At 42.3% G+C, this 18,423-nt stretch overlaps 1 protein-coding gene across 1 annotated transcript in view; it reads left to right on the top strand.

Annotated features, from left to right (window-relative positions):
* Positions 1 to 8,028, top strand: part of LOC310861005 (isocitrate dehydrogenase [NAD] subunit gamma, mitochondrial-like) — a gene marked incomplete at its 3' end in the record, with an annotated part of 8,647 nt that extends 619 nt beyond the window's left edge. Inside the window, exons 3-9 of the mRNA XM_083768256.1 lie at positions 1,071 to 1,131; positions 2,772 to 2,904; positions 3,660 to 3,793; positions 4,457 to 4,559; positions 4,765 to 4,911; positions 6,994 to 7,149; positions 7,927 to 8,028. Of these exons, the coding sequence (XP_083624382.1) occupies positions 1,071 to 1,131; positions 2,772 to 2,904; positions 3,660 to 3,793; positions 4,457 to 4,559; positions 4,765 to 4,911; positions 6,994 to 7,149; positions 7,927 to 8,028 (836 nt within the window). The remainder of the gene's footprint in view (positions 1 to 1,070; positions 1,132 to 2,771; positions 2,905 to 3,659; positions 3,794 to 4,456; positions 4,560 to 4,764; positions 4,912 to 6,993; positions 7,150 to 7,926) is intronic.
* Between the last annotated feature and the right edge of the window lie 10,395 nt (positions 8,029 to 18,423).

The following is an 18,423-nucleotide window of genomic DNA, read 5'->3' on the forward strand; positions in this document are numbered from 1 at the left end:
GTGGTGGAGTTAGTTGCTTTAGCAGACATTTTGAGGGTCCAATGGACCCTCAAGTCCAGAGCTTGCAAGTAATGACGAAAAACATTACTTGCACGCTCTGCTTGCGCAAGTAATAATAATAATAATAAGAAGAAGAAGAATAATACCGGTAATAATAATAATAATAACCAGGTAGGGCCGGGCCTTAATTTCCGGGCCTGTTGAGAACTCTAGCCCCAAAACGGGCCCATCTAAAATGGTAAATGGTGCATTTATATAGCACCTTTATCCAAGGCGCTTTACATAGATTGTGCATTACATTCACCCATTCATATACACCGATTGCGGCGGAAGCCATGCAAGGTACCAACCAGCACATCGGGAGCAATTTGGGGTTCAGTGTCTTGCCCAAGGACACTTCGACATGTAGACAGGAGGAGCCGGGATTCGAACCGCCGACCCATGGATCATTGGACGACCTGCTCTACCTCCTGAGCCACAGTCACCCGCATCTAGAGTTTGAATGGATGGGTATCAGTCAAAAGGGAGACATCGAAGAGGAAGGATGGGTGGGGAGGGATCAACATATATGGAATGTCAGAACACGTCAGCTCCAGGTCAGAGAGTTGCTGGCCGGCTCCATATATGCAGATCTAGTTCCAGTCTTCTCCATGTATGGCTATCCAGGGTTTGGTGAGGTCAGTGTTGTGATCTTCATATAGCCTATGGAGACGGCACATATATGGTGGAGTGACGTGTCACGAGGTGTGACCATATACGGAGGCGTGATGGACTGTCTGACCGACTGATGGGAAATGCAGGTTTTCATATAGTAAACTGCGACCTACTGTCACAATAATAACAATCATAATAATGATGATGATGATGATGATAATAATAATATAATTGCTGCTACAATGTATGAGAACAAAACCAAAACAAAATATTTTTTCTATTCTTTACACATACGCAAGAAAGAAAATAAAGAAACATTGAACATTGATAATTGTGACGGTATCCCTTTAAAAACTCTTATGTAGTTAGTTCTGACGTTATACACTATCTTTCTTTTTGTTCCTGTTTGTTTCCAGGTAACATTGAGACCAACCACAACCTGCCTGCCTCCTACGTGTCGAGGAACAACCTACTGCGGTGAGTCCCTAAAACGTTCACCTTTAACCCATTCTGACCTGAGATCAGATTCATACGAGGTTTCCGCCGGACACACACTGGTCTGATGAACCCATTCTGACCTGAGATCAGATTCTAAAAATGTCAGTCGTTCTTCGATTTTTTTCCAAAATAGCAGACCTACAAGCTCGTATCGCGCCACTCGGTGGCGCGATATGAGCTTGTAGATCTGCTATTTTTCAATAGCTAAAGCACGACATGATGCCAACACCAAAATGGGTGCCCGGTCAGAATGGGTTAAGTTAGACCCTTTCTCCTTTCATTCCTGACTCTTCACTAGAACCTTCTCAGCCGGAGGTCCTACAATCTTCGTTACCATCAGTGGAAAAACTGTATTATAACTATCCACCTACGATTACCACAGTAGACTTTGAGGAAAATGTAGGCATTGTAAGGCTTCTTTACACAAACAGCCATTTGTTCTCGTTCTCTGGTGTACTCTTGCCTGCTCCGCTACTTTTGATCGGTCTCTTTTTGTCTTTCTACCCCACTCTTCCCCCCATTCTTTGACTGTTACATTCTTATACTGCCCATCCATATGTTTCCCTTTATCTGTCCTTCACTTCCTCCCTCCATCCTCTCTTGACTATCTCCTTTCCTTTTCTCCCTGTTCCTAGGGTTGTCACGATCATGAAAGCTTGCTTGACAATGAATGAATTGTCATTAAAGGACCACTTCACCATTTTTCAACCTATGTTCATATAATTGGTCCTCACTAATAATCATGATAAAATGCCACCATTTCTTTCTACTCCGTCTGTGTCTCATAGGAGGGCTGTGGGCAGTGCAGAAACCCGTCCACCAGTGACATCATCGATGGGGAATCCAAGCTAATAGAAACTGCAGGCTTTCTAGTCCTGAAAAGTTGCAATGCAAAAATGGAAGCCATCGTTCTCACGATAATAAAAATCGAAACATTTTTGTAAATGAAACTTGTTTAAAAAACATCTGCCTAACGATGATGTCACTGGTGGACAGATTTCTAAACTACCCACAGCCCTCCTATGAGACACAGACTGAGTAGGGAAAAAAATCTGCCATTTTATCATGATTATTAGTGAGGACATAGGGTGTCTCCATAAATCTGAGCTTTAGTGGGATGGTCCTTCCATGAGAGGTTCTGGACACTCTGTTCCGGACTTTGCAAACAGAGATTACATGGGGAAGATATGACTTAAATAGTGAAATGACTGACAATGACTGATTCATACAGTACCAAATAATTAAAAGAATTATCACATTGTGACGTGTTGTGAGCTTGTAGATCTACTATTTCCACAATTCTTTAACCCATTCTGAACGGGAACCCATTTTGGTGTTAGCATCATGTTATGCTTTAGCTATTGAAAAATAGCAGATCTACAAGCTCATAGCGCGCCACCGAGTGGCGCGCTACGAGCTTGTAGGTCTGCTATTTTTGAAAAATCGAAGAACGACTGACATTTTTTAGAATCTGATCTCAGGTCAGAATGGGTTAATCAGACCAGTGTGTGTCCAGTGGAAACTTCGTATGAATCTGATCTCAGGTCAGAATGGGTTAAAAATGTATGAACTGTATGAACATTTCAACATCACAGTCATGATGTTTGTCCGTTCCACAGCACCACTCTGGACCTGTATGCCAACGTGATGCACTGCCAGTCTCTCCCAGGTGTGAGAACTCGCCACAAGAACATTGACATCATCATTATCAGAGAGAACACGGAGGGCGAGTACAGCAGCCTGGAGCATGAGGTTTGTGTGTGTGTGTGTGTGTGTGTGTGTGTGTGTGTGTGTGTGTGTGTGTGTGTGTGTGTGTGTGTGTGTGTGTGTGTCTGTGTCTGTGTCTGTGTGTGCGTGCGTGCGCGTGCGTGTGTGCGTGTTAGAAAAAGCTAGAATTAACAAACCATTTTAGTTGAAATGAAATACTACATATAGGTTTTGTAGTTATGTAGTATTTCATTTCAACTGTTGTCTGGAATTTCATTTCCTGTGGAATTGTGAAAAAACCTACAAGCTCACAGGCTACTCAAAAAGCCTAGATGGTACAGTGCAAGTGAAAAATGTTCATGTGTCCCTTGGATGAGTCTGTGAATAGCATCATCATCAGTATAAATAACCCTGTCAAAAGTTGCATACTAGATACTCCTCTAGCCTTAGAAAACATTGGCTTAAAAGCCTTTATTTATTTATTAACATTTGTATTGGATGTATATTGTATTTTGTGTTTTGTATGTTTCTCTATGGACCCTGAGTCTGCAATAAAGGCATTCATTCATTCATTCACAATGCACTCACTCACAAAACAAGCTAATAAGAACTAAACTGAAACTAAAAGATTAAAAAAAAATAGATAAATAGATTAAAAAAAAACTATAATAACCATAACAAACTTCACCACTGATTAGCTTGCTCTGCTGCTCAACTAAAAAACACCCAATTCCCTTCTCGTGTTCTCTGCCCCCTTTCTCTCCCTCCCTCCCTCCCTGTCCATCTGTTCCTTTCTCCAGAGTGTACCAGGTGTCGTGGAGTCTCTGAAGATCGTCACCAGGACCAGATCTCTGCGTATCGCTGAATACGCCTTTAGAATGGCACGCGAGAAAGGTCGAAGCCGTGTCACGGCCGTCCACAAAGCCAACATCATGTGAGTGTCTCAATTTGCCTGTGAAGGAGAGAGATAATGTATTTCATTCTTAAATAATTGACAGCACAGACAATACAATATGTCCTTTGATTGACCTTCATCAAGATTTCACCCTTTCACCCAAATTGAGCCTCATTCACGAAACATGCTTACAATCATATATGATCTATATGTGAGCATTTTCACAAGCATAATGTGATTCATCATTCTTCTTAGCTGAATTTGTTTGTTGGTACACACAGCACTCATGTCTGCTTTTTAGGCATTTGTATGTGCCAGAAAACTTCCATGGCAACATTTGAATGTCTTTTGCTTTATGGTGCCAGTTCTTAAACAAGATGTTTAAGAACTTCTTAATTGTCAAAACAAATAAGAGAAAAGAAAAAAGATATCTGTTGCTTGTTTTTGAAGTATAAGGATGGGCTTATAGACATAAGACAAATTCAAACCATTTATTTCTTTTTTCTTTTTCAAGTTGAAGCATTCAGAGCTGAAAATAATTATGTCTCTCAGCGCATTTGCCATTTCTGATAGTGTGAGATGGGGCTTGTGTGTGTGTGTGTGTGTGTGTGTGTGTGTGTGTGTGTGTGTGTGTGTGTGTGTGTGTGCGCGTGCGCATGCGTGCGCGTGCATGTGCGTGCGCGCGTGCGTTTGCCCGAGTAGGAAGCTGGCTGATGGCCTCTTTCTGGAGTGCTGTAAGGAGGTTGCAAGTGGTTACCCTGACATTGCATTTGACAGCATGATTGTGGATAACACCACGATGCAGGTATAACACTGCTTAATGCCAAGGTTCATTTAATTTTGTGATAATTCCATGATTGCACCATTTTATAGCTGCATATCTCTCATTTCTCTCAAAGAACATCTTGACTATATGTTCTCCAAACTGTTGGTTCCCAAAAAGCTTTCATGATGGCATCCAGAACAAACAAGAAATGACCATATTTGTGTACTGTACTTGTGCCTGTTAGTTGGTTTCCAGGCCCCAGCAGTTTGATGTGATGGTGATGCCCAACCTGTATGGGAATGTGGTGAGCAATGTGTGTGCCGGTCTAGTGGGTGGGCCGGGCCTGGTACCAGGAGCCAACTACGGAGCAGACTATGCTGTGTTTGAAACGGTGAGGGAGAATTCTTTAACATTTTGGATCAATCTGGATCTAGTCCAGATTGCCTAGAATAGTCTAGCCATGAAAGTAGTAAACCCCATCATACAGTGTCATACATTTTCCACTAGAAGAACATTTTGCATTTATTGTATAATCACTGTTACATTCTGAAAGGGCAAGGACACCTTTAGTTTTTTTTCAACTAAGGTTCATGCTTTAGGTTGTTATTAGAGAAAGTAAAAGATGAGTGTTATTTTTCTTTTTCATTTGCTGCTTTCTTTCGTTTTAGGGATTTTAGCTGTTTTTGACAGGGCATTCGAGCATGGGGCTAAATATGTATGTTCTTTACAAAATATTATGGCAATTTCTTTTTTTATTATTTACTATAGTCCTACTAGACCCCAAGAAATTTCATCTGGCCACAAAAGATCACGAGATCTATTGAATGTGTCAAAAACAGCTAAGATCCCTAAAACGAAAGAAAGCGGCAGATGAAAAAAAAATGTAACACTGATCTTTTACTTTCTCTAATAACAACCAAAAACATGAACCTTGGTTGAGAAAAACTAAAGTTGTCCTTTACGGTAACAATCCCGTCCTTTGTGCCACAGTTGCGGGCGAGGAAAATCTCCCGAAAGTAAAAAAAGAAAAAAAAACAATCCCAAGGAAGGATCCCAAAAGAGGGCACCCTCCTCCTTGGCAGGCAGGCGTGCAATTGGTGCCAAATTGGCAATATGCAAATTCTAAACAAATGTATGCTGCATTTCTACCACAGGGGGTTCCCAATACTTCCTCTTTAGGGATGAAACCTTAGAGTATATATGAATAGAGAAGGCACCCAGCGGAAACCCTGAGGCGAAATGGACATAGTGGCCGAATTTGGTATTGCAGCTCGAGCCAGCGCTGGTCCGTTGACTATCATTGCGCACGTTCATGTGTTTTGGGGCCATGACACGTGAACGAATGTTTCATACGTGAACGCAGCACAAACGGCACAATGATAGTCAACGGCAGCGCGTTCATGTGTTTGGGGCCAATCCATCCCAGAATGCACTCTGTTCCTACACGGAAGGAGGAGTGAAATCGCCTCATGCGCTTTTGAGCAACTTAATGCAAGTGGATGGGAGGAGAACTCGGGTGTCTTCTCTATTCATATATACTCTAAGGATGAAACAGAAGCACGTAGCAACATTGTACACAGTATGACTTTAAAGTAGGTCGAATTGCTTGTAGGCCTACATCTGCATGCATTTCGTCCTCCTCCCGGTGAAACTCTTTGTCAGGTGCAAAAGAAACGGCTTTGATGTCACATATCAAAGGAGACATGCAGCAGCTGACGGGACTATTAATCCACACAGGCAATATCGTGACTTAATTGGACCCACACATGTTTCTCTCTCTGGTGTTGTTTTTCTCAACCTTCATGTTGTTGTAAACTGCTTGGCTGTGTGCACTGCAGGGCACCAGAAACATGTTTACAACATGTTTACAACATGTTTACAACATGTTGTTGTAAACTGCTTGGCTGTGTGCACTGCAGGGCACCAGAAACATGGTACAACATGTTTACAACATGTTTACAACATGTTGTTGTAAACTGCTTGGCTGTGTGCACTGCAGGGCACCAGAAACATGTTACAACATGTTTACAACATGTTGTTGTAAAATGTAAACTGCTTGGCTGTGTGCACTGCAGGGCACCAGAAACATGTTTACAACATGTTTACAACATGTTTACAACATGTTGTTGTAAACTGCTTGGCTGTGTGCACTGCAGGGCACCAGAAACATGTTACATCATGTTTACAACATGTTTACAACATGTTGTTGTAAACTGCTTGGCTGTGTGCACTGCAGGGCACCAGAAACATGTTACAACATGTTTACAACATGTTGTTGTAAACTGCTTGGCTGTGTGCACTGCAGGGCACCAGAAACATGTTACAACATGTTTACAACATGTTTACAACATGTTTACAACATGTTGTTGTAAACTGCTTGGCTGTGTGCACTGCAGGGCACCAGAAACATGTTACAACATGTTTACAACATGTTGTTGTAAAATGTAAAACAGCTTGGCTGTGTGCACTGCAGGGGACTAGAAACACTGGGAAGAGTATCGCTAATAGCAACAGCGCTAACCCCACGGCCATGCTGCTGGCCTCCTGTCTGCTGCTCGACCACCTCAAGCTGCACGGATACGCAACCATGATCCGCAGAGCTGTCTATTCTACCTTCGCTGAGACACAGGTATATCTTATTGGTTTGTCTGTAGCATGATTTTATTTAACCCATTCTGACCTGAGATCAGATTCATAACGAGATTTCCGCCGGACACACACTGGTCTGATGATCTGATTCTGACCCGAGATCAGATTCTAAAAATGTCAGTCGCTCTTCGATTTTTCAAAAATAGCAGACCTACAAGCTCGTATCGCGCCACTCGGTGGCGCGATACGAGCTTGTAGATCTGCTATTTTTAAATAGCTAAAGCATAACATGACGCTGACACCAAAATGGGTGCCCGGTCAGAATGGGTTAATTATACTGCTAATTTCGGTGTCGCACACAGAAAATAGCATATATAATAATAATAATAATAATAAGCCCACGTGTGACCAAATGCAATCTACAGTATATTTTTCTGGCCTGTACTATACTATGGCTGATAAGTATGATGTGAACATTAGAGCACAGTATGCGTGTATTAATGTTTTTACTACACATTTCACTAAAACCTCCAGTGCATTGACAACGTCAAGGAGCAGAGGACTGCATGTGATGAAATGTCACAGGGGCTGCAGAGAATGCAATTGGGGAAGATTCTTAACCCATTTTGGGAGGGAACCCCTTCTACAAGCTCATAGCGCGCCACCGAGTGGTGCGCTACGAGCTCGTAGGTCTGCTATTTTTTGAAAGATCGAAGAACGACTGACACAGAAACATAGCTTTTTCAGAAAACTGTCAGGATGTAGAAGACATTTTTTAGAAAGTGTGTCGTCCTTAATTACTACTTTGTCCACACAGCTGCACACCGCTGACCTTGGAGGACAAGGCTCCACGTCTGACGTGGTCAAGTTCATCAAGAGCACTATCCAGAGCACTGGGCCGCTAACACAGAGCATCTAGAACACACACACACACACACACACACACACACACACGCACGCGCGCACACACACACACACGCACGCACGCACGCACGCACGCACGCACGCACGCACGCACGCACGCACGCACACACACACACACACACACACACACACACACACACACACACACACACACACGCACGCACGCACGTCACTCACACACACACACACACACACACGACACAAGTGTATTAAAGGTATTCTATAGTACCTATCGTTACCTATGCAATTTAATCGTCGCAATACTGCTATTCAAGATTGTATATTGATGCAACAGTTTGATAATGTACGAGTTCTTCGCTATACTGAAAACAATTAGGTAGAAATGCAAATGAATAATGTTGAGAGCTCCACCTTATGTATAATGCCTCAATACCCATACGTATTTGATGTGAGTAGTGAGAAATATTCATTTTCTGAATGTGTGTTGAATTATTAATTCCCAAAGAAGCTCTTGTCATGCACCTGTTTCCCCCTTTATTCATCCATCCATTCATCCTGTGTGTATTTCTTTATACTAGCAAACAATCAATATCTATTCATGGGGTTTTCTTTTGGTGTATTGACATGTAAATGATTGTTTTTCAAGTTCTTTGAACCACATAACCGTTATAATATTGAATGTAACCACACAGCCCTGGCTCCAGCTCTTGAATTGTGTTGGATTGAACACCCTATGGTACACACACACACACACACAGGGCCCAGGACCACTGTTCCTTGCACTGAAATAAAACCTCTTTATTACCTCTACAGTATTCATGTCATCACGCGTTTGCTTGTCGCCTGCTCACATTAACGCTGCAATACCCTGGGGAGACCACCAGGAGGCTACAGTGTCCTCTGCAGTATAGGGTCAAGTGTCCTGGCAGAAGGGAGCTGCCCCCTATCTGACAGAAAGCAGGTGGGGGGGGGGGGTTGACGCACACACACACAGACACACTCAATTCCTGACAGATTTTGGGAATGCCGATATGGAAGTCAATTTACACTTTTCAAGGGTTTTTTTGCTCACAAAATGCGTGGCAGGATATACTGTGTGAGGAAATAAACTTGGAACTGTGAGTTGTGACACATGAAGTCTCAATTGTGAGAACCACCATAATGCTTATGGCATCTGAGCCTGCTTGGTATAGCCTTTGGTGGTTTGGCAGAAATGAGGGTTTATGACAGAAAGGCTTTAATATGCATACGTCTTTTGTGGCGTTAAGGTTAGGTTTAATTAGTTTAGGCATAGTTGCAAAAGCGCAAGGAAGAAGTTGGACAATACAGATGTGGAAGAACAAGAAAGAACTGAAAGAACTTGGTCACGCCCATCAGTGGCGTGCACAGACATTTAGAGGGGCAGGTGCTCAAGTGGAAAAAAAGGGCACCTTGTGCAGCGCATTTTGGGGTGGGAACCCATTTTGGTGCTTTATAGCTATTGAAAAATAGCAGATCTACAAGCTCATAGCTCGAGCTTGTAGGTCTGCTATTTTTCTTTAATCGAAGAACCACTGACATAGAAACACATAGCTTTAGATTGTGTGGGGGCCTAAATAATATAGTAGAAGCGTTTTTTTTAATCAAGATTTGATCAATGTCACCATGGTCCACACACTACAAATTAAGAAAAAAAATAAAACTTTTTTGTTTTGTTTTAAGAGCAAAATTGCCAAAAGGGCAGGGGGTGCTCTAGCACCCCCTAGTGTCTATCTGTGCACGCCACTGACGCCCATGTTTTTCTGTCAGAAAGCCTTGAGGGGAGCTAGCCTTCTCTCCTCTGCAGTGTCCTGCGTGTCTTTGACCTGTAAATACGTTTATCTCTATCTTTCTGTTTTTAGGAGTGTAGAGCAAGTTAAAAGCAAGCAGAGGGTTTCCCTCATAGGTCAAAGGTCATGTACTCAAATGCAACTGGGTGCACTAAGGAGGTACTGTACTGAATACTGATTGGCTGTACAGAGTTCATAATATATATGAATTGAATGATATCAGAAACACTCTGGACTTCAGAGACATTGAAATTATAGCAAAGCTTTACTGTAACAGATGGATTTTGTTCATAAGCACCGGTTTTGGATCCAAAAGCATGAGCGAGACAGAAAGATCTTTGAACATGGTTTTTAATTAATTACCGTTTCAGATGAGTCATTTCTTAAGAGAATGTATTTCAAATAACAGTGAATAACAGAGGAATCCTCAGTCAAAGTCAGAGATAGCATTTCAATCACATTATCACAATGATCAAAAAATACAGCTCTTAAGCCATTTTGGGCGGGGAAACCCCTTTTGGTGTTTTAAATGTTATGTTATAATTTAGCTATTGAAAAATAGCAGATCTACAAGCTCATACAAGCTTGTGGGTCTGCTATTTCTTTTTAACGTTTTTAACTCAAATCTTTGCATCTGGGGGGTATCCCTGGAACAACATATTTTCAGATGTGGGTCAGTGGCCAATTACATATATTTTTGGGGGTCCTTGACATGAAATATTGAGCACCACTGATACAGAAAACATGAGGTTTTTCAGAAAAAAAGACAGGCCTAAATGGATTAAAGTCCATGAAACAAGTCCTCAAAAAGAACAAACCCTCATGGTGACCAAATCCAAATTGGCAGGCACATAACACAGAAGAACACAGGAGAGAGAGACTGCGTGGCACAGAGGGACACAGGACACAATCTGGCATGGGGAGCACACCAGAAAAGCATTAGCTAATTAAAGATTAACAATGAATCTCTAAAAGATCAGTTTTTTCCCCCCTCGCTGCCCTTAATACTGCATGTTATGCTGATGTGGGTATACATACTGCCGAAGGCTTCTTTTATTTTTGATCTCATCTTCATTTTTCTTTGATTAATTATTATTATTATTAATATAGTACATAATGTTGTTGTATGTTGTAACACATATACTGCGTATGATAGTAGTGACACATTAACCTTCATTCTTGAGATAAGCTGAATGGAATCACATGTGAGTGGATGTGAAGACAGTAATACACTACTAGAATGAAGAGATTGACAATTAGGCAGGGCAAAGAATACCAGGAATACCCCCCCCCCCCACACACACACACACACACACACACACACACACACACACACACACACACACACACACACACACACACACACAGACAGACACTCAATTCCCATGACAGATTTTTGGAATGCAGATATGGAAGTCAATTTCCACTTTTCAAGGGGTTTTTGTTCACAAATGTGTGGCAGGATAATACTGTGTGTGAGGAAATAACTTGTGAATTGTGACACATGATGATGAAGAGCTCATAATTATTGTGAGAACCCCATAATGCTTTATGGCACCTGAGCCTTGGCGTTGGCAATGTTTTGACTGTTAAGCCTGAACTTTATGACACCCTGCTGTATGTGTGTGTGTGTGTGTGTGTGTGTGTGTGTGTGTGTGTGTGTGTGTGTGTGTGTGTGTGTGTGTGTGTGTGTGTGTGTGTGTGTGTGTGTGTGTGTGTGTGTGTGTGTGTGTGCGTGGGTCACTCCCGGGGGCCTCTTGATAATTAGAGGTTTTTCCTAACGAGAGTGTGATCGAGGGGAAGTGAACAGATTACTGCAGTGCATTCTCTGATGTGGAGAGGTGCCCCCCCCAAAAACCATTCCAAATTCAGTAAAGCATGCATGGCAGCCCTTTCTATCTCATGTTGACCGCCTTACACTCGTGCCCCCGATTGAACCTGCATTGCTGTCACCTGACTAGCCAACCTTTCTTGTCTGGATGATATTTGTGACCATGAACTGCTTTGTATAATTGACTATATTGGAGTTTTTTGTTTTTTTATATATATATTTTATTTTGTTTTGTGTTGAATGTTCTTTGGTTGTCTTGATTTGTTTTGTTGTTTTTTTGTGTGTGTTTTAGTTTTTTTGTATTTGTTACTCTGTTTGTATTGCTCAATTTACTTGTAAAAAAACAAAAAACAAAAACATTAAAAAAAACACTCTAGTCTCTACTACAAGTAGAACTGAAGGTACAATGCTATTGTCATCAAAATACAGTAGCCTACCAAAGAAAACGTATTCAAATCACACCTGTGTGAAGTGAGGGGCGCTCTTATCATCTTACAACATCAATTACAACATAATGGTTGTTTAAGCAACCATTGTTTTAGTCCTCAAAACAAACATTACATTTATCTTTATATTGTCTAATATGGCGTTTTCTTATAAACAAGCATCGCTGAAAGACAAACATTAAAGCTGTATATAGGAGGGGCTAGCGTCCCTCAAAAATGTATCATCTTTCGGAAATAACCAATCTACAAGCTCACAACGTGACGCAGTGTGTGCCAAAGTGTGTGCCCGCAGCCTTCAAACTTTCAAAACCACCCTCAAGACCCACCTCTTCAAAATTGCCTTCCCTAGCTAACCCTTATAACTGTCTTTTAATGTTCTTTAGCTTTTAGTGTTTTTTCTCCTTTTGTCGAATAAATTTGTTTTTATTTGTTGTTACCTCTGTAAAGCCCCCCCATGTAAAGCGTCTTTGGGTACTCAGAAAAGCGCTATATAAGCTTGAGATATTATTATTATTATGTTACTGGTGTAGAAGTAAAGTATAATATAATTGAAATACGGTACTCCAGTAAAGTAAAACGCAAAATTGTATATTAAAACATTATGTTATAATTTAGCTATTGAAAAATAGCAGATCTACAAGCTCATAGCGCGCCACTATACCTAGGTCTGCTATTTTTGAGAAATCGTGAAAATATTTATTTCAGAAAACTGGAGGATTTCGAAGAACCTTTTACAATTCTGAGGTCAGGCCTAAATGGGATATAGAGCCATGCTTGCTCAGGGGAGAAATACAAGCGACCCACCGAGCGGTGAGATGAATGAAGGATCGAGTCAGGAGAAAGGAGGACAACACACGGGGGGGATGTCGTGGAGATGGACGGAGGATCACTTGCTCTGGTTTCTGGATCTCCACAGAGATCCATAACTCCACCACGTAGGCTATATACCATCTGTCAGGACAGATGATGTTCTGTTTCTCAACTTCTCCCCTCTCCTCTCCCCTCTCCACCACTCTGCTCCATGCAAAATCACGCATATTGCCTAATTTAATGTAATTATTGAATTACTGTGTGTGTGTGTGTGTGTGTGTGTGTGTGTGTGTGTGTGTGTGTGTTTGTGTGTGTGTGTGTGTGTGTGTGTGTGTGTGTGCGTGCGTGCGTGCGTGCGTGCGTGCGTGCGCGTGCGTGCGTGGCTGCGTGCGAGAGGGAGAGAGAGGTCTTTGATCATTGTGGGAGGCTTAACAGCACAAATCTCATTTGGTATATTGGTGTTTAGCCTGTGTGTGTGTGTGTGTGTGTGTGTGTGTGTGTGTGTGTGTGTGTGTGTGTGTGTGTGTGTGTGTGTGTGTGTGTGTGTGCGTGCGTGCGTGCGTGCGTGCGTGCGTGCGTGCGTTTAGATACTGCCCTGACCTGAAAGTGACCATGCATCCAAGAAGCTACTATATATAACTGTACGCTAATATTGTATTCATATAGGAGACCATTTCGCCTATACTGTACCTGGACGAGACACCTAAAGTCCAAAGGGTCCTAAACCAATCAGCAGAGCATTACATTTATATGTCGACGAAGTCTCAGCATCACATGCTTCGAGCAACACCCTCCCCCTGCCCCACCCCTTTCCACTCTCTCTCTCTCTCTCTCTCTCTCTCTCTCTCTCTTTCACTCTCTCGTCATCAATTAAACAGAGCAATGTATAGGGAAAGATGAGCCAGTGAACAAGCAGCACAACAAATTAGTCTCAGAGAGGGAGAGAAAGAAAAAGAAGAAGAGAGAGAGTGTTATAGAAGCACGAGCTCAGCTAGCACATTTGCCTGTACAGTGGCATAACAAGCAAAAGCAAACGTGCGCGCCTCACATACACAAACTAGATTCCCACACACACACACACACACACACACACACACACACACACACACACACACACACACACACACAGCATGGATCTGAGCGCCGCCGCACATGACAGCAGGTCTCGTTGTGGTTCCCACAGATGCTTCATGGGAGCCTGAAGAGGACAGAGTGCCATAAAGTAAAAAGTGAGTTGTATATCTACACTTCTATTCTGATCTTTGTGCCTCTTTTCGGTCGCATGAAGTCAAAATGATGCGTGGGATTAATTCTATCATTCAGGAGGACTAATTCAATACATTTTATATGGTGTAAATTAGTGTGTACTGCAACGGGATGCAGATTCTCGTTGCTGAGCTGGATGATGCTAAATGAAGGTGACCTATTTAGGTGCAGAACAGTGCCAGCATTCAGGATGTGAGTACTGTATACAGTATACTTGAAGCCAAAGGTTAGGCTTCTCTCTTACAGTATAGGACATGTACAGTAGCCACTAGTAGTAGCCTATATGTAGAGTAATATACAGTAGTGCTCGGTGTATGGACTTCTAATATCCTTTCATGGTTTTTGATCTGCATCAATTCATTTGTTGTTAGAATGATGGCTATATCGGGACACCTTTGATTAGGAAAAGAAAAACCTGGATTATCCTGATCACAGAAGAAGGGTTGGATTCATTCAGGTGGATTTCGGGAACAAAATGTCATTTTTTATCACGTGGTAGTAAACACATTTATTCATATTTTGCGAAGTAAGCCTGCAAATTAAAAAAACAAAACAGTGCTGTCTCATAAACAATCAATATTTTATATAAATGTTGGAAATCAGCTAAATCTGCCCCGCCCAGCACCTAATTATAATAATTAAGGTTATTATGTGATGTCAGTCGATTAGAAGAAGTCCACCGGGCGAAATCACTCAAGCTCTGTATAAGCAAATGCAAGGAAATTTGTATAGTACCTTTTTTAGAAGGTTTATATTGTACAATACAGTACAGTACAGTACAGTACAGTACAGTACAGTACAGTACAGTACAGTACAGTACAGTACAGTACAGTACAGTACAGTACAGTACAGTACAGTACAGTACAACTAGCAACGTCCTCCACCTTCTTCATTTAAAAATGTCTAGCACAATGTTATGAATGTAACCCATTTTTCACTCTTTTTCACTCATGATATCATGATTCTATACATATCATTATTTATTTTTAAAGCAGCTGCATGATGTTGTCTGCAACTCTGCATACTAGTTAATACTGTGTATAGACTCTAGATATTATGAACTAGTATGTAAATGGAGAGTGAGATGGAGAGCTCTGGTGGACGCCCTATATGCCCCTCGACGGACGACGGGGTAGAGAGGATTAACCCGTTCTGACCTGAGATCAGATTCATACGAGGTTTCCACTGGACACACACTGGTCTGATGAACCCATTCTGACCTGAGATCAGATTTAAAAAAATGTCAGTCGTTCTTCGACTTTTCAAAAATAGCAGACCTACAAGCTCGTAGCGCGCCACTCGGTGGCGCGCTACGAGCTTGTAGATCTGCTATTTTTCAATAGCTAAAGCATGACATGATGCTAACACCAAAATGGGTTCCCGCGCAAAATGGGTTAAGTCAAGTCAGTATGTAAATGGTCAAAATACCTGCCCCTTTGGAAGTCCTCTGGTAAAGGCTAAATAAGATACCTGTGTAATTGGTTGTTTTTCAATCCCCCCCAATAACAATTGAAATTGAAACAATTGAAAACCTCCAAAAAGCCTCTCGTATAAGCTCTGCATTCAAGGTTGTGAGGCTTGCCCTTGAGCCATACAATTGTAGAGGAAAGTAGGCCAGTTCCTCTTAGTGAATAAATTTATTCCATATCGCACCCCTCTCGTTGAAGAAGATGGAGACCTAAAGAATAAATGGAACATTTATATTGGCCTACATTCACACACAGAGACGGCAAAGGAAACCCATGCATGCAAGGTTACTAACCTCATGGGGATCCCCACCAGGGCCAAGTTAGCCACACTGGGACATGCGTGGGGCCATGGCCCAGGGGCCCTTGGCTCTCAGGGGCCCTTCAAGGAAATGCAGATCGTGCAGAACTGGGTTTGAGACCCAGAAATTGGCCGTTGATTTTGTTATATTTAGGTCAAAAAGATGATAAGAACATGAAAAAACACAATTTGTTTGTGCACTCTCGCGCTATATGGGGGCCCCAAAAACATTACCGGCCCCAGGGGCCCTCGTGGGGGTTAATCATTTAATCCGTCCCTGGATCCCACATGTAGTCATTGCGACAGGAGGTGGGAAAGGAGACTTTACAGTAGGCGTCCTTCGCCAAACAAAGATGTTGATGCCCATAACTAAGTCACTTCTTAATTGAGAAACTGAAAGATAATAAGTACACATTCATCTGGAAAATGGACTCAAATGACTCTTACCCCAACTACAGCAATAGACTAAAGCCAGAGATCTGCCTCCTAAAACATAGATTACTGTTACTGTTGGACATTTTATAAAGGCCTATATTGTTTTTGTTTGTTTTTGTTTTTGTCCGATGAAGGGTCGACTGTTTCAAATACAGTTTAAATGAAGGGGATGCTTGGAATTGATTTATGCCGGTGCTTTCTGTCTCCTCAAATAGAAACACTTAATGGGACCCCATGCTGGGCCAATCCAATGTTGCTTATCTTGGCTAGAACAACATGGGATCTCCTAATCTAACTAAATGTTTTTGAACGACTGGGTCTGGGCACAGGAATATATGGCTCTGGCTGGGTGCATGTAGGCCTACTTGCTGTACTTGTGGTGTTTTGTGTGTATATGCACTGTATTGTCCTAAGCGAGTATGACTGTTTTCAGGAGAGGGTTAAACCATATAGAGTTATAGGTTAAACATAGGTTAACAAATAGTTGTCCTTAGGCGGGGGGGCAACAGTGATATCGTAAAGAATATTTCCCGAATCAATAAAATAGTCTCCTCTGTAACAGTGATATCCAAAGCCTATCAAATGGCACTGCACAGAAATGCAACATCATATTCTTTGCTCAATCATTTGAAACACAATCGTTTCCTGTAAAAATGGCATGCCGGTATAGTTTTAGCTTTGACAAGATATATAAATAGGCCACATAATCTCAATTTTCCTAGTTTTTTCTAATTGTGGTTGAATATGAACTTAAATTACTCTTTTGCTACACATCTAGGGACTATAGATGAGGTTGTAAAGGCCATAAATAGACAACACTGGGGATCACGCCAGAAACAATATTTTGTTCCTTTTGTTTTTCAGAGCACCAGCATTCTTCCATCCATACCGATTGTATAAACTATCCCCAATTATAAATTCCTCTCGCTGCTTGCCTTTTCAGCCTCGGGTCGGTTACTAAATTAATGTTTATGGAACAGAGTGTTTCACTCTGCCGGGAGGCTATAATGAGCATCGACATGCCAGCTGGGGATGCAAAGGATTCACTTCTGATGGCTCTTTGTTTACCGACATATGGTGCACTGTGCTGGGGTTAATGCGGCTGCACAAGGGTCAGGTTTGTTTCGACGTCGAACATGCTGCATTTATTCCCTCGTCACCTCTTTCTCTCACATCCAACCGCTCACACACACACACACACACACACACACACACACACACACACACACACACACACACACACACACACACACACACACACACACACACACACACACACAAATGAACACTGGTGAATAGGGGCCAGGGCTGGACTGGGACAAAAATTCGACCGGCCCACCCACCACAACCAGCGTGCAGATAGCAGAAACTCTACCGCCCCGCTCCGTCGAGGCACTCACACACAAACAAGCCCCTAATACCACCACTTTTACAGAACAACATAAATGATACAAACCAACAGACAACTATAGACCGATTCACAGAGGGTTTCCTGGGCGCGGCCATTACTGAGGTGTACCATTAAGTGCAGCAGCACTGATTAGCTACACCTGGTCTACAGAGCACCTGCTCCATGTATTACACCTCAGTAATGGCCGCGCCCAGGGCACCCCTCTGTGAATTGGTCTATACACAACCCTTTGTAGAGGGTTTATTTGTCACTCACTGATATACAGGTACAGTGACATTATCATGATGGCACTGGCAGAATGGCAGCACGCCCCGGACCTTTCCTGGTAATGCCTTGGCAATGCCTGCCTGTCAAAAAAAAAAAGATTTTGTTTTTTGTAATCATGGCGGCCCCCTACGGTCGGGAATATGCCCGGTACGACCTGTGGCCAGTCCAGCCCTGATAGGGGTGTGTAGTGCTTGTGGGTATGACTTCAAGCCTATGTGAGCAGCGCCTTCAAGCCTATGTGAACCCATTGATGCCAGAACAAGGAAATCTATAGCATGTTTTGTGGAACTTTTAGCAGTTCAACGCTAACATAATCACACGCACGCACGCACACACGCACGCACACGCACACACACACACACACACACACACACACACACACACACAC

Source organism: Protomyctophum parallelum (genome assembly GCF_964188405.1).
Source record: "Protomyctophum parallelum genome assembly, chromosome: 7".
In the NCBI taxonomy this organism is placed as follows: Eukaryota; Metazoa; Chordata; class Actinopteri; order Myctophiformes; family Myctophidae; genus Protomyctophum; species Protomyctophum parallelum.